The sequence below is a fragment of the Rhinopithecus roxellana genome, unplaced genomic scaffold (assembly GCF_007565055.1).
Source record: "Rhinopithecus roxellana isolate Shanxi Qingling unplaced genomic scaffold, ASM756505v1 contig2786, whole genome shotgun sequence".
Lineage (NCBI taxonomy): Eukaryota > Metazoa > Chordata > Mammalia > Primates > Cercopithecidae > Rhinopithecus > Rhinopithecus roxellana.
Window position 1 is genome coordinate 99,687 of NW_022142233.1, and position 17,550 is coordinate 117,236.

At 38.3% G+C, this 17,550-nt stretch overlaps 1 protein-coding gene across 1 annotated transcript; it reads left to right on the plus strand.

Annotated features, from left to right (window-relative positions):
* The first annotated feature begins 8,034 nt into the window (after positions 1-8,034).
* On the plus strand, positions 8,035-9,598 carry LOC104660507 (succinate--CoA ligase [GDP-forming] subunit beta, mitochondrial). The gene is given in 7 exon segments (XM_010360879.2): positions 8,035-8,354; positions 8,357-8,515; positions 8,518-8,606; positions 8,609-8,854; positions 9,209-9,355; positions 9,357-9,522; positions 9,525-9,598. Coding segments are annotated over 7 exon segments (1,071 nt in total). The 5' UTR covers positions 8,035-8,164.
* Positions 9,599-17,550: the final 7,952 nt, after the last annotated feature.

Genomic DNA, 17,550 nt, shown 5'->3' on the forward strand with positions numbered 1-17,550 from the left:
TTCTGTATTGGCTTCTTCTTAATATTGTTCTATACTAGATGATATGATGGCAGGGCATTTTTTTCCCTTTCCACCAAACAAGAAATTCAGTATGATAAAGTTAGAATACTAAACTAGGATTCTAGTGCTCTCTCCTTAAAAAATGAAACCCTTCAGTCTTCTAACTTCAAAAATTAATGAAATGTATTTTATTTATTCCATCTATTATTATTTACAATACATTTTATGTCTTTGTTTAATTAATACTTCTATCTCAACAAACTATCACTTTATTTTACTTTAAAAACCAGTCTTTTTTATATCCTTTGTACTTAAAACATTGACATGTACCACATGTTATGTAAAGTATTTTTTATGCTGTTAGCACGTTTTATTCTTTACACATATGAAGAATGTGTGTGTCCTGGCTGTTCAGCAGGTGCTGCTTTTTAATAATTTTCTACGCCTGTATGAAGTTATCTGAATAAAGGGTTTAGGACATGTACATGCTCACAGTGCATACTATTGGGTGCCAAGTCCAGCCTTAGATATTATAGGTTGATTTTGGTTTGCACAGTTTTTGTTTGCTTTGGGGGTTCTTTATGTATGCACTGGCATCTGTGCTGGTAATTTATGAAGAAATCGGTAACTAGGTGACAGGTCTTGTCGACTTTTAGTATGTGATTCTTATGTTATTAAGGAAACTTATGTTATTTATCGGGTAAAGATAAATTCAATTTTACATAAGTCAACAACTTGATGGAATATTAAAAAGCCATAATTCATCAAGGTATTAATTCCATATAGAATATAATATTACATGTGAGAAAAACAACTTATTTATTGCATATAATAGGTAAAGGGTTTACTGCATAATGCAGGTTAAATTATAATACTGAGTTTTATTTGCATTGCCTCACAATCTTCATACCCTGTTATCGGTTATGCAGTGTCCAAGCGAAATTCAAATTGAATGCCAATAATAAAATTTGAATTTGAGAGGAAGGCAAGTGATTTTTTACTTCTCTCCTTTTTGCCCTTTCTGATATGAAAAATAGCTTATGCATGCTGGGCTTAACAGTTAGGTGATGGGTTGACAGGTGCAGCAAACCACCATGGCACATGTTTACCTATGTAACAAACCTGCTCATCCTGCACATGTATCCCAGAACTTTAAATAATAATATATGTATTCAAAACGTATCTACATATTTAGAGCAAACTCACTGTTCCAAATGTAGCAATCATCCATTTCTGCCCAGGACACCTTTAGAGAATATTATTAGGTAGCCTAATTTTGTATATTGCAATAGTAATGAGATATATTTTTGATAAGTTAGAAGTGAATCAAAAGGCTAAAATAAATTAGATCAACAGAGGCAATTTAAAATTCTATAATAAACGATAATAATTATAGAAAATTTACTATATATTTATCTGTTTTGCATGGTATTTCTAAAATAAGCTCTGAAAAGCACAAGCGTGTTATTTGTAGAAATAAGCAGTTGTACATACTCTAAACTAATTTATAAAATAGTGCTATATATTTACATTTAGTTTTTAATATTAATGTATTTATAATAACTTTCTCCTAATCCATACAAAGATAAGAAAAAAAAGTGAAGAAGTACCACTATGTTTTCATGTCATATTGGTTTATCCCTTTCAAAATATTGTATAATATTATGTCATATTAAAATGATATATTACATGCATCCTGCCCTGAATGTCATTTTAAACTTATTGAATAAGAACAATTTCTTAAAATAAATAGAAACAATATGAAACATGACAAAAGTAACCATTTATAATACACGTTTTGCATTATTTGGTATATCTAAGCCCGGCCAAGTTATATTTAAAGATTAAAAGATTTTTGGCCGGGCGCGGTGGCTCCAGCTTGTAATCCTGGCACTTTGGGAGGCCGAGACGGGCGGATCACGAGGTGGGGAGATCGAGACCATCCTGGCTAACATGGTGAAACCCCGTCTCTACTGAAAAATACAAAAAAAAACTAGCCGGGCAAGGTGGCGGGCGCCTGTAGTCCCAGCCACTCAGGAGGCTGAGGCAGGAGAATGGCGTAAACCCGGGAGGCGGAGCTTGCAGTGAGCTGAGATCCGGCCACTGCACTCCAGCCTGGGTGACAGAGCGAGACTCCATCTCAAAAAAAAAAAAAAAAAAAAAAAAAAAAGATTTTTAAAGTGATTGTGAACTTACTCCACTAAGTAATTTAAGATTGTAGAAGATGGATATAGACGCTACATTCCTACGTTACAGTTGTGTCACTGAAATAATCTGGTGCTTCTGAGGAACTCAGAGCAGTCCATGACTATGTGGAAATCATAGATTCCTCAGTCCTTCTTTATTCCACTTATTTTACTGCCCCATCCCTGTACTTATTCTCAAATCTAAATTTATTCACTCAAAGTTAAATTTTTTTCACTTGTGACACATAATTATATATTTGGTACCATTCTAGGTCATATAAAATAATAATTCTGATGCAGTAATTTATTTTATTTTATTTTATTTTATTTTATTTTATTTTATTTTATTTTTTTGAGACTGAGTCTCGCTCTGTCGCCCAGGCTGGAGTGCAGTGGCCAGATCTCAGCTCACTGCAAGCTCTGCCTCCCGGGTTTACGCCATTCTCCTGCCTCAGCCTCCCAAGTAGCTGGGACTACAGGTGCCCGCCACCAGGCCTGGCTAGTTTTTTGTATTTTTTAGTAGAGACGGGGTTTCCCCGTTTTAGCCAGGATGGTCTCGATTTCCTGACCTCGTGATCCGCCCATCTCGGCCTCCCAAAGTAATTTATTTTTATCCAGGGTACCATTGATAAATATTATCAGATGGCCTTGTTACTGTATTAGATGAAGAAGATCAATAGTTCTAGTAAAGTTGCTCAGCTACCTGGAAAACCCCATAAAAACACAATTACAACCACTATAAACGAATCACTTTATAGTCAAAACTCAACCAAACCTTCAACGTGTAGGTGTCTGGGAATTAGAAATATCTTGAATTACTAAGGATAATCATTTAAAATGAGTATTCGGTCACACGATCAGGTAACCCAAGCTATGTTAGTACTATCGTTATTCTTGACAAATGAAAATGTGGATACTTGTTTCCCTGAACTATCAAAATGTGAACTATCAAAATTTATTAGAAGTATGTTTACTCCTGAAGAAAAATACACATACTGGTATCAGTGATTTACTCTAATCTTTTCAGCTCTTCCCTAGTTTCCCATTTTTCTAAAACATCCTCTTTTAATTGCAATCTTGCAATTAATAACCATAAATTGAGCTTACTGATTATCAGCACTAATTAGAAACAATAATCACGGGAGTCTAGATGAACATAGATCTATCCCCTAATAATCTAGTGGATATACTGGTGAATTCTGACAGCTAGAAAAATCATCATTAAACTATTTCTGTGTCACATCATTTTTACTTTGGGGAAAAAAATACTTTTTAAATTACACCTGTAATTTTATCAGTCTTTGCTCATCATGACAGATTAACTTCAAAGTATATTGCAGAACAGTTCTCTAGGGGGCCTTGACCTGACCCAGTTCCCCTCCCACCTGTTTTGCCTATAGTTCTGAAGAATAACTCTGGAATGTGCTAGGAATGCAATATGCTAAAAAAATGTTTGAAAATGGGGAGGAACTAGTTGGAACAGTCCAGGTTTTCTTCCATCCCCCACTAGAAACACGATATTTTTCAATGCTTTCTCCCAGTAGTTCATTCAACTTCAAGGGGTATTTCAGCTGTGGTGCAAGTGGGGTGCATGTAGATAAGACCTGTACCTGATGGGCAGCTTTTTTGAGCATGGGGGTGGACGGTCCAGTGAATCCTAGGTTTCTGTTGTCCCTTGCACCTATCCGTGAGTAACCTGCTTCATGTAACTATTTCACTGGACTCAGACAGGTTGGTAACCAGCACTTGGTGAATCGGCTTCACATATATCATGCAGAGAGTCTTTCAGACCTAGAATATAAGGAGGGCTTTTAAAAATTAGAATATAAGGGGATTGTGCCTCCACCACACATAGGTATCACCATATCTGGAGTCGGATGTTGATGGAAAAAATTATTTCATAAAAATGCTATCTAATAGTAGAAATAAAGCCACTTAATTTTACAGAGAGGATAGATTCACAACTGTTTGCAGGCTTATTATTCATTGTATTTCAAATCCAGAGTTCCCAATCACAGTTTACTTAGCACAGAAAGTTCATCAATTTTTAAGTAATTAATAGCTTTACTTCCCTTGATGCTCTCTCCCTTTGCTGTACATGCTCATTATTATGGCTGTCAATTATCTTCTTAACTGATGATTTTAATAAAGGTAGCTCTACTATTAGCAAATTGCTCAGAAGCTGCTAATAGCTCTCTAGAGAGCACTTGTCTCACCCCTATATCTGTCACCTTATCAAAAGGTCACATTAATTATATCACCCTTATGGAGAGGAAATCAACATGCCAGTCAGATGGGCTCACAATTGTGCTGCAGGTAGAACATGAGGATTAAATCAGGTTTGTTTAGTGTCCCAAAGTAGCCCATTTACATTTAGCCCTTGTAAATGCAATTAACACAAATGAAACAATAAATCACACTTAGATTTGTGAGTTTACTTTTTGGCAAAAGGCTAATTTGCTATTCTTTTATGTTTATAGTTACTAGTAAAATACTGTAAGTCATCAGATGTTGGTTAAGAATAGTTTTTAAAAATCTTCGTAAAATGGCTCCAGAAGAGTAAGGGTTTCATTGTGCCTGTAGAGATCTTTCATTTATCATTTCAATGTTTTACTCATTATGAACATAAATTGATTTTTGATAACCTTCTCTCACTCTTACATGCTCCACATTCTTGAGATCATAGCTTAAGAACTAATTATGAGAAAAGCTAGGACACAGGCCAGGGAAACTGTATGAATTTGAATATTTCTAATTAATATTAATATGTATTACTTGGATAAGTAAATATCTTCTACCCACTTCTTTTACAAGTGAGTTCTATGTGCCTGGGAGCCAATTTCCTATTCAACATTCTTCTGCCATTAACACATTATCTTTCACACAAGACACAATTGTCCATTTGTTCATTTCACATAGTATAGTCTTTAAATACTTATTGGTGTTTTAAATTGAGAACAATGCCACAATTTATAATTATTTTTTCATTACTTTGGACAAATTGCTGACTGTGTACTTAAGTCATGGTCCCAGCAAAACAGAAGGCACACACATTTTCGGTTAATTTAAGGATTTAAAAAAAAAAAAAAAAAAAAGAACTATCGTTTACACAATTAGAAGTAGATATAGGAAAATAATAAAAGATAATATAGGGGTAACAGGTTTTGGGTATCTTAGCCCCTAAAGATGACAGGGGTTGAATAGGGTGAAAAATAGTTTCAGAATGGAAAGTAGAGTCATTATAAAGTCTCCGTTAAGAGGATCTGTGACTATTGGCTGGAACACAACCAATCCCAGTAACTTGACCAGGAGGCAGTCAAATGTTAAACACCCTCATCTCACTCTCCTCTTTCCTGCCAATGTTGTATTCTTTTGTGGCAGTACTTCTTAGAAGCAGAAGTCAAGGCAGACCATTGATGTAATACACATAGATCAGCTTCCTGGGGTAAATAACAGGGTAGAGAGTGGTCGAGAATTAATCTGAAGAGTTAAAATGAAGATGGTTATTTTAGAGACTGAATTCATAAATTTCTAATTGTCAGCTGGGATGAAATAGGGCATAGAACTGGAAAAATCTGATATGTGCAAAGTGTGGAAATAGGCAAAGGTATATGCATTCTTAAAAAAAAAAAAAGGAGTGAAAAACTAAGAAAGCTAAAATTTAAGGAGTTTTAGATTCCCAAAGGATTGATATGTTCGGGAGAGAAGCAGTTTGGAAGCTCTGAGTAAGCAAGAGTAAAATGTAACATCAAGTCCACCAACTTGGAATCAGGGCTACTAAGGCAAACCTCTCTCAAGAGCATCAGTCCTCTGCTATACTACTGAGGAAACTTGTCAAGTTACTAAACAGTTCTAAGCCTATTTTTTTTCCTCATGTATAAATTAGTATCTAACAGGGTAAAGCCACAATTAGGCCTGAGACATAAGAAGATGCAAATGACAATTCTGAATTTAATGTCCAAGTATAACAGCTAATCTTGATATATATGTGTGTGTGTGTGTGTATATATATATATATATAATTTTAAGCTTATATTTCTTGTCTATATACCGGTCTAGACTATGATCTTCCAATATCTATTGCAAATTGTAAAATCATATTATTATTTATCTCAAAATCTAATAATTACAGGGCATAGCTAATTTTCACTTCCTTGTAATTAACCATTATATCCTAGATTGAAAGACATATAATTAATTTCTGATTTATTAGAGATAATCTTCTCTATATGATATCTTGAACTCAATTACAACTGTGTTTTTATTCATAGTAAAATAATGTAATAATGTCTTCATCACTACAGTGAGCCATTCAACTTAAAGCATTCATTTCTCCCTTAGCCACATAGAAAATCTCTTAGATTAATTCCTGTAAATACTTGTTTAACTAAATTAAATTTTAAATATTTTACTTTTGATGAGATATACAAGCAGAGGAACTAAAAAATAATTCCTGGACAAAAGTGGCTTTTCCACCAGGGTCCCATTGAACCTGAAATAATTACCACTAGAATAATTCCTAGGGGTTAAATTACTATCTCTTAGATAATCTTTTAGCCTCAATATGTATTATTGAAGAATAGGTGCTCCAGTTAGACACACTAATGCTAAATTGATACCTAGTAGATCTTTCAATGTCATTACAAATGTCTTCTATTTTTGGACATGGAAAATATAGGTCCAGCTTGAGGATGGTAATAGGAATTGATGTTTCACAGATTGGTGGCAACTGATAATATGCCAACTTTTTATAAATAAGGACTCTGAATAAACAATATCAAAGCATATATAGTCACAATATATTCTGTTTATCAGAAAAATATTATGTAATGTATTGGCCATTAAGAGAGCAAGTGTCATGAAAGCTGACTTTTTGATGAGGGGACTAGATTTTAATTGGTGCTTTTGCCTACATACTCAGTATAACAATAATAACATTCAGACAAAAAAGCGGTACCACGTTTTCTTTTTTTTTTTTCTTTTTCTTTTTTTTTTTTTTTTTTGAGATGGAGTCTGGCTCTGTCGCCCAGGCTGGAGTGCGGTGGCCGGATCTCAGCTCACTGCAAGCTCCGCCTCCCGGGTTTATGCCATTCTCCTGCCTCAGCCTCCCGAGTAGCTGGGACTACAGGCGCCCGCCACCTCGCCTGGCTAGTTTTTTGTATTCTTTAGTAGAGACGGGGTTTCACCGTATTAGCCAGGGTGGTCTTGATCTCCTGACCTTGTGATCCGCCCGTCTCGGCCTCCCAAAGTGCTGGGATTACAGGCTTGAGCCACCGTGCCCGGCCATTACCACGTTTTTCAAAGAGGAATTCCACACTAAGGTATGAACCAATCCTCATATTTGACTCCTGTCATTTGCAAAATACATTCTTGGATTTTACTGGGAACGGAATACTTGGAAGCTCACTACATTCTTTAAGAGAAAGTATTTTTTAACATACAATACTTTGTTTCCAGCAGCAAAACTCACTATTAGCTTTGACCTTGGGTGGTAATTTTTCAGTTTTTTTGTGGAGAGGATGGTGATAGTATACTTGTGTTATTACTATATGAAATCAAGGAATATACATTCTAATAGTAATAGCTATAACACTATTTCAGTCAAGCCCTTTAAATAAATACATATTTAACTGTATATTTTATACATAGATATATTTTAGAGAGTGAATTTATCAATTTCACTCTCTGTATAGCATTCATAGTTCTAATTAAGGAATAATTAGTATATAAAGAATAATCCAAATAATAAAAGCTAATATCTAGAGAGCACTCATCTATGAGACCTAAAAATAATAATCCAAGTCCCAATACCCCACTTTGGGTTTTCTGTTTAAAATGACATTCTCCTGGTAGCGCACAAGCCAGGAAACTTCTCAGAGACCTAGAGCTCCACTCTGGATCTTGGTAGCCAGGTCCAGGCACTTCAATTAACTTCCAGAAGATGGCGGACCCTCCAGGACCACCAGAGTGAGAAACTGATGTCTGACAACAGAGTGAGAGTTCAAATATTCTTTGTAGCAGACACTGTGAATGAAGCACTTGAGGTTGCCAGGAGACTAAAAGCCCAGATCTTAGCTGGAGGAAAAGGAAAGGGTGTCTTCAATTGTGGTTTGAAAGGAGGTATTCACTTAACAAAAGAACCTGAAGTTGTGGGAAAGCTGGCTAAACATGATTGGGTATGTTTGGGGCAATAAACCAAACTCCAAAAGAAGATGTGAAAGTTAATAAACTGATGGTTACTGAAACCTTGGACACTTCCAGAAAAACTTACCTGGTGATTCTGATGGACAGGTCTTGAAATGGCCCCATGCTGGTGGGCAGGCCCCAGGGGTCACTGACATTGAAGAGGTGGTTGCTTCAAATTCAGAATTTTTTTTTAAGGAGCAAATTTTTCAAGGGATAAAGGGCAGCCGAGTTCAGTTTAGCAGATAGCAGAAAATCGAGGCTTCCTTGGGTCTTTGAAAAACCAGGTTGCAGATCAAATTAAGAAACTGTATAATCTCTTGCTAAAAATTGATGCTACTCAGGTGATAGTGAATCCCTCTGGTGAAATTTGAGAAAGACAAGTTGTCTGCTTTAATGCCAACGTAAACTGTCATGACAATGCAGGATTCTGACAACAGGACATATCTGCTATGGATAACAAATCAGAGAATGAGCCTGATATGGTTTGGTTCTGTGACTTCACCCAAATCTTATCTCAAATTGTAATCCCCACGTGTCAAGGAAGGGACTTGGTGGGAGGTGATTGAATCCTGGGGGCCGGGGCTACCCCATGCTGTTTTGTGATAGTGAGTGAGTTCTCAGGAGATCTGATGACTTAAAAGTGTGGCACTTCCTCCTTCTTTCTCTCTTGCCACTATATAAGAAATGTCTTGCTTCGCCTTCACCTACTGACATGATTGTCAGTTTCCTGAGGCCTCCCCAGCTATGCAGAACTATAAACCTCTTTCTTTTCTGTCTTTTATAAATTACCTTGTCTCAGGTAATATACAGTAGTGTGAAAACGCACAAATACAGAGCTCACTGAATATGAAGTTGCCAGACATGATCTAAAATACATAGGAATGGATGGGAACATTATCTGCTTTGTGAATGGTGCTGGATTAACCATGGCTACTTGTGATACCATTTTCTGTAATAGCGGGAAGCCAGTCAACTTCTTGGAATCTTGAAAGTGTTGTAAAGGAAGCTCAAGTATATCAAGCATTCACATTGCTCACAGCTGATCCTAAGGTTGAAGTCATCCTTGTCAGTATTTTTGGTGGTGTCGTCCACTGTGCTATCGTTGCCAATGGGATCACCAAAGCCTTCCAGGCATTAGACTTAAAGGTTCCCTGGAAGGAACCAGTGTTCAAGAGGCCCAGAACATACTCAACAATAGTCCAACAGTGAACTCCCCATTATATTAGACCAAGAATGCTGTGGCCAGCATGGCCAATAAGTGATGTCTTTGTCCTGATCAGTTGAAGAAAGCAAGCCATTTTTCCATAAAAAAATGGACTTCTCTCATCACTGTGAAGGAAATTATCTCATTGGGAAATGAAGGAGATAAATATGAGCAAGAATCATTATCTGAAAAATATTTTTTTTATTTTATTTTAATAGTACATATATATATATTTTTTTTTATTATACTTTAAGTTCTAGGGTACATGTGCATAACGTGCAGGTTTGTTACATATGTATACTTATGCCATGTTGGTGTGCTGCACCCATCAACTCGTCAGCACCCATCAATTCATCATTTATATCATGTATAACTCCCCAATGCAATCCCTCCCTCCTCCCCCCTCCCCCCTCCCCATGATAGGCCCCAGTGCGTGATGTTCCCCTTCCCGAGTCCAAGTGATCTCATTGTTCAGTTCCCACCTATGAGTGAGAACATGCGGTGTTTGGTTTTCTGTTCTTGTGATAGTTTGCTAAGAATGGTGGTTTCCAGCTGCATCCATGTCCCTACAAAGGACGCAAACTCATCCTTTTTTATGGCTGCATAGTATTCCATGGTGTATATGTGCCACATTTTCTTAATCCAGTCTGTCACAGATGGACATTTGGGTTGATTCCAAGTCTTTGCTATTGTGAATAGTGCTGCAATAAACATACGTGTGCATGTGTCTTTGTAGTAGAATAATTTATAATCCTTTGGGTATATACCCAGTAGTGGGATGGCTGGGTCATATGGTACATCTAGTTCTAGATCCTTGAGGAATTGCCATACTGTTTTCCATAATGGTTGAACTAGTTTACAATCCCACCAACAGTGTAAAAGTGTTCCTATTTCTCCATATCCTCTCCAACACCTGTTGTTTCCTGACTTCTTAATGATTGCCATTCTAACTGGTGTGAGATGGTATCTCATTGTGGTTTTGATTTGCATTTCTCTGATGGCGAGTGACGATGAGCATTTTTTCATGTGTCTGTTGGCTGTATGAATATCTTCTTTTGAGAAATGTCTGTTCATATCCTTTCCCCACTTTTTGATGGGGTTGTTTGTTTTTTTCTCGTATATTTGTTTGAGTTCTTTGTAGATTCTGGATATTAGCCCTTTGTCAGATGAGTAGGTTGCAAAAATTTTCTCCCATTCTGTAGGTTGCCTATTCACTCTGATGGTAGTTTCTTTTGCTGTGCAAAAGCTCTTTAGTTTAATTAGATCCCATTTGTCAATTTTTGCTTTTGCTGCCGTTGCTTTTGGTGTTTTAGACATGAAGTCCTTGCCCATGCCTATGTCCTGAATGGTACTACCTAGATTTTCTTCTAGGGTTTTTATGGTATTAGGTCTAACATTTAAGTCTCTAATCCATCTTGAATTAATCTTCGTATAAGGGGTAAGGAAAGGATCCAGTTTCAGCTTTCTACTTATGGCTAGCCAATTTTCCCAGCACCATTTATTAAATAGGGAATCCTTTCCCCATTTCTTGTTTCTCTCAGGTTTGTCAAAGATCAGATGGCTGTAGATGTGTGGTATTATTTCTGAGGACTCTGTTCTGTTCCATTGGTCTATATCTCTGTTTTGGTACCAGTACCATGCTGTTTTGGTTACTGTAGCCTTGTAGTATAGTTTGAAGTCAGGTAGCGTGATGCCTCCAGCTTTGTCCTTTTGACTTAGGATTGTCTTGGCAATGCGGGCTCTTTTTTGGTTCCATATGAACTTTAAAGCAGTTTTTTCCAATTCTGTGAAGAAACTCATTGGTAGCTTGATGGGGATGGCATTGAATCTATAAATAACCTTGGGCAGTATGGCCATTTTCACGATATTGATTCTTCCTATCCATGAGCATGGTATGTTCTTCCATTTGTTTGTGTCCTCTTTTATTTCACTGAGCAGTGGTTTGTAGTTCTCCTTGAAAAGGTCCTTTACATCCCTTGTAAGCTGGATTCCTAGGTATTTTGTTCTCTTTGAAGCAATTGTGAATGGAAGTTCATTCCTGATTTGGCTCTCTGCTTGTCTGTTACTGGTGTATAAGAATGCTTGTGATTTTTGCACATTAATTTTGTATCCTGAGACTTTGCTGAAGTTGCTTATCAGCATAAGGAGATTTGGGGCTGAGACGATGGGGTTTTCTAAATATACAATCATGTCATCTGCAAACAGGGACAATTTGACTTCTTCTTTTCCTAACTGGATACCCTTGATTTCTTTCTCTTGCCTGATTGCCCTAGCCAGAACTTCCAACACTATGTTGAATAGGAGTGGTGAGAGAGGGCATCCCTGTCTTGTGCCAGTTTTCAAAGGGAATTTTTCCAGTTTTTGCCCATTCAGTATGATATTAGCTGTGGGTTTGTCATAAATGGCTCTTATTATTTTGAGATACGTTCCATCAATACCGAATTTATTGAGCGTTTTTAGCATGAAGGGCTGTTGAATTTTGTCAAAAGCCTTTTCTGCATCTATTGAGACAATCATGTGGTTCTTGTCTTTGGTTCTGTTTATATGCTGGATTACGTTTATTGATTTGCGAATGTTGAACCAGCCTTGCATCCCAGGGATGAAGCCCACTTGATCATGGTGGATAAGGTTTTTGATGTGCTGCTGAATCCGGTTTGCCAGTATTTTATTGAGAATTTTTGCATCAATGTTCATCAGGGATATTGGTCTAAAATTCTCTTTTTTTGTTGTGTCTCTGCCAGGCTTTGGTATCAGGATGATGTTGGCCTCATAAAATGAGTTAGGGAGGATTCCCTCTTTTTCTATTGATTGGAATAGTTTCAGAAGGAATGGTACCAGCTCCTCCTTGTACCTCTGGTAGAATTCAGCTGTGAATCCATCTGGTCCTGGACTTTTTTTGGTGGGTAGGCTATTAATTGTTGCCTCAATTTCAGAGCCTGCTATTGGTCTATTCAGGGATTCAACTTCTTCCTGGTTTAGCCTTGGGAGAGTGTAAGTGTCCAGGAAATTATCCATTTCTTCTAGATTTTCTAGTTGATTTGCGTAGAGGCGTTTATAGTATTCTCTGATGGTAGTTTGTATTTCTGTGGGGTCAGTGGTGATATCCCCTTTATCATTTTTTATTGCATCTATTTGATTCCTCTCTCTTTTCTTCTTTATTAGCCTTGCTAGCGGTCTGTCAATTTTGTTGATCTTTTCAAAAAACCAACTCCTGGATTCATTGATTTTTTGGAGGGTTTTTTGTGTCTCTATCTCCTTCAGTTCGGCTCTGATCTTAGTTATTTCTTGCCTTCTGCTAGCTTTTGAATGTGTTTGCTCTTGCCTCTCTAGTTCTTTTAATTGTGATGTTAGAGTGTCAATTTTAGATCTTTCCTGCTTTCTCTTGTGGGCATTTAGTGCTATAAATTTCCCTCTACACACTGCTTTAAATGTGTCCCAGAGATTCTGGTATGTTGTATCTTTGTTCTCATTGGTTTCAAAGAACATCTTTATTTCCGCTTTCATTTCGTCATGTACCCAGTAGTCATTCAGGAGCAGGTTGTTCAGTTTCCATGTAGTTGAGCGGTTTTGATTGATTTTCTTAGTCCTGAGTTCTAGTTTGATTGCACTGTGGTCTGAGAGACAGTTTGTTATAATTTCTGTTCTTTTACATTTGCTGAGGAGTGCTTTACTTCCAATTATGTGGTCAATTTTGGAATAAGTGCGATGTGGTGCTGAGAAGAATGTATATTCTGTTGATTTGGGGTGGAGAGTTCTATAGATGTCTATTAGGTCCGCTTGGTGCAGAGATGAGTTCAATTCCTGGATATCCTTGTTAACTTTCTGTCTCGTTGATCTGTCTAATGTTGACAGCAGAGTATTGAAGTCTCCCATTATTATTGTATGGGAGTCTAAGTCTCTTTGTAAGTCCCTAAGGACTTGCTTTATGAATCTGGGTGCTCCTGTATTGGGTGCATATATATTTAGGAGAGTTAGCTCTTCCTGTTGAATTGATCCCTTTACCATTATGTAATGGCCTTCTTTGTCTCTTTTGATCTTTGATGGTTTAAAGTCTGTTTTATCAGAGACAAGGATTGCAACCCCTGCTTTTTTTTGTTCTCCATTTGCTTGGTAGATCTTCCTCCATCCCTTTATTTTGAGCCTATGTATGTCTCTGCATGTGAGATGGGTCTCCTGAATACAGCAGACTGATGGGTCTTGACTCTTTATCCAGTTTGCCAGTCTGTGTCTTTTAATTGGAGCATTTAGTCCATTAACATTTAAGGTTAATATTGTTATGTGTGAACTTGATCCTGCCATTATGATATTAACTGGTTATTTTGCTCGTTAGTTGATGCAGTTTCTTCCTAGCCTCGATGGTCTTTACATTTTGGCATGTTTTTGCAATGGCTGGTACCGGTTGTTCCTTTCCATGTTTAGTGCTTCCTTCAGGGTCTCTTGTAAGGCAGGCCTGGTGGTGACAAAATCTCTAAGCATTTGCTTATCTGTAAAGGATTTTATTTCTCCTTCACTGATGAAACTTAGTTTGGCTGGATATGAAATTCTGGGTTTAAAATTCTTTTCTTTAAGAACGTTGAATATTGGCCCCCACTCTCTTCTGGCTTGGAGAGTTTCTGCCGAGAGATCTGCTGTTAGTCTGATGGGCTTCCCTTTGTGGGTAACCCGACCCTTCTCTCTGGCTGCCCTTATGATTTTTTCCTTCATTTCAACTTTGGTGAATCTGGCAATTATGTGTCTTGGAGTTGCTCTTCTGGAGGAGTATCTTTGTGGCGTTCTCTGTATTTCCTGAATTTGAATGTTGGCCTGCCCTACTAGGTTGGGGAAGTTCTCCTGGATGATTTCCTGAAGAGTGTTTTCCAACTTGGTTCCATTTTCCCCCTCACTTTCAGGCACCCCAATCAGGCGTAGATTTGGTCTTTTTACGTAATCCCATACTTCTTGCAGGCTTTGCTCATTTCTTTTTCTTCTTTTTTCTTTTGGTTTCTCTTCTCGCTTCATTTCATTCATCTGATCCTCAATCGCTGATACTCTTTCTTCCAGTTGATCGAGTCGGTTACTGAAGCTTGTGCATTTGTCACGTATTTCTCGTGTCATGGTTTTCATCTCTGTCATTTCGTTTATGATCTTCTCTGCATTAATTAGTCTAGCTGTCAATTCTTCCACTCTTTTTTCAAGATTTTTAGTTTCTTTGCGCTGGGTACGTAATTCCTCCTTTAGCTCTGATAAGTTTGATGGACTGAAGCCTTCTTCTCTCCTCTCGTCCAAGTCATTCTCTGACCAGCTTTGATCCGTTGCTGGCGATGGGCTGCGCTCCTTTGCAGGGGGAGATGCGCTCTTATTTTTTGAATTTCCAGCTTTTCTGCCCTGCTTCTTCCCCATCTTTGTGGTTTTATCTGTCTCTGGTCTTTGATGGTGGTGACGTACTGATGGGGTTTTGGTATAGGTGTCCTTCCTGTTTGATAGTTTTCCTTCTGACAGTCAGAAGGACTGTCTGTTGGTCTGTTGGAGATTGCTTGAGGTCCACTCCAGACCCTGTTTGCCTGGGTATCAGCAGCAGAGGTTGCCGAAGATAGAATATTGCTGAACAGCGAGTGTACCTGTCTGATTCTTCCTTTGGAAGTTTCCTCTCAGGGGTGTACTCCACCCTGTGAGGTGTGGGGTGTCAGACTGCCCCTAGTGGGGGATTTCTCCCAGCTAGGCTACTCAGGGGTCAGGGACACACCTGAGCAGGCAGTCTGTCCGTTCTCAGATCTCAACCTCCGCGTTGGGAGATCCACGGCTCTCCCCAAAGCTGTCAGACAGAGTCGTTCGCGTCTGCACCGGCTCCCGCTACTTCCCCTGTTGGTCTTCAGCTGTGCGCTGTCCCCAGAGGTGGAGACTACAGAGACAGGCAGGCTTCCTTGAGCTGCTGTGAGCTCCACCCAGTTCGAGCTTCCCAGAGGCTTTGTTTACCTACTTAAGCCTCAGCAATGGCGGGCGCCCCTCCCCCAGCCTCGCTGCTGCCTTGCGGATAGATCGCGGCAGACTGCTGTGTTAGCAGTGAGGGAGGCTTCGTGGGCGTGGGACCCTCCCGGCCAGGTGTGGGATATATTCTGGTGTGCCTGTATGCTTACAGCGCAGTATTGGGGTGGGAGTTACCCGATTTTCCAGGTGTTGTGCGTCTCAGTTCCCCTGGCTAGGAAAACGGATCCCCTTCCCTCTTGCGCTTCCAGGTGAGGCGATGCCTCGCCCTGCTTCAGCTCTCGCTGGTCAGGCTGCAGCAGCTGACCAGCACCGATTGTCCGGCACTCCCTAGTGAGATGACCCCAGTACCTCAGTTGAAAATGCAGAAATCACCGGTCTTCTGTGTCGCTCGCGCTGGGAGTTGGAGACTGGAGCTGTTCCTATTCGGCCATCTTGCTCCGCCCCAAAATATTTTTTTTGAAACAGAGTCTCACTGTGTTGCCCAGGCTGGAGTGCAGTCGTGTGATCTCGGCTCACTGCAACCTCTTCCTCCCAAGTTCAAACAATTCTCCCGTCTCAGCCTCCAAAGTAGCTGGCTCTACAGGCACATGCCACCACACCCGACTAATTTTTGTATTTTTAAAGTAGAGATGGAGTTTCACCATATTGGTGAGGCTGGTCTAGAACTCCTGACCTCAAGTGATCCACCCTCCTCAGCCTCCCAAACTGGTGGGATTACAGGTGTGAGCCACTGCACCTGGCCTGTCTGAAAAATCTTAAACCTGTATTTTCTAGAATAAGATATGTAGAAATCCTAAATCTGCTTTTACTTATAGCCTTTATAAAAGTAATGTCCTGCATTCTCATACTTTTCTATTATGGTAAGCCTGCTCAATAGGCAGTGTTTTGTTGACTTTGGGGAGCAATATATGTGGACAAATATTGGGTGCATATTCAGAATTTGAAATCAGGTCCTGGTACACTTACAATAATTCTGGTGGACATCTAATCCTACATAATAATAATAAATAAAAAATCAGAGGCCATAAAAATGCGGACAAGATACATTTAATGTATAAACTACCAAAAAGGACATGGCTAGCACATTCAAATGAAAAGCTATTATACACTGCAGCAGCTTTTACAAGTTTCTAATTCCAATACATTTGAAAAATCTGTGAGTATTCCAAAGTATATTTTACTGTGGAATGTCTCCATTAATATACCATACGTGTATTTCATCATTTTCCTTAATATTGAATATACTGTTTAGCTCATACTAGAAAGAAAGCCAAGAGACTTATTTGTGATTTTAGAGTAGAAGTTTCCATTTTAATGTCAAAACTGAAGAGTGCTGATTCTTATAGAAATCTCTATAATTAAGTCATTTCAGGGTGAGACAATGCTGAAGATCAAATTGTGTTGAATATCAGAATCCTCTCTCTTCTCTCATCTCCCACCCCACACCACCCCTGCCCCCTAGAATCCACCAACTTGTGGTAGAAAGATGGGAACATGTCATCCAAGGAAATATGACTTCTTTTCCATGATGTCCATTTTACTTGTGGGAAAAAAATTGAGATAGGGTTTCTGTTCATCTTTTGGAAAATGTTTTTCTGTATACACATTTAAATAAAAATTCTATTTGTAAACTCTATAATAATAATACTAATCCAAATACTAACAGCTAATATAGATATTAACTATTATTTTTTGATTATTACAAATATTATCAGTTTTCCTCTGTACATACATACTTGAGAGTCAGAAAGAAGGCAGAATAAAACTGCAGTAAGGTGCTGTATTTACACAATTCTTTCCCCTTTGGGAGTAAATTATCTTATTTTTTTCCCTTCCATAATTCTGCCTCATTACTCTGCTCTGAGTAATACTTTTCTTAGGTAATTGGTTTCTTAGTCGGGGATGTAGGTACTATTCCATTGGCTAAAAGGAGGCTTAGAATACACCTTTTAAAAATTCCTTTTGCTTTGATAAATATTGACTCTAAATAAATTGCATGTTGATTATTAT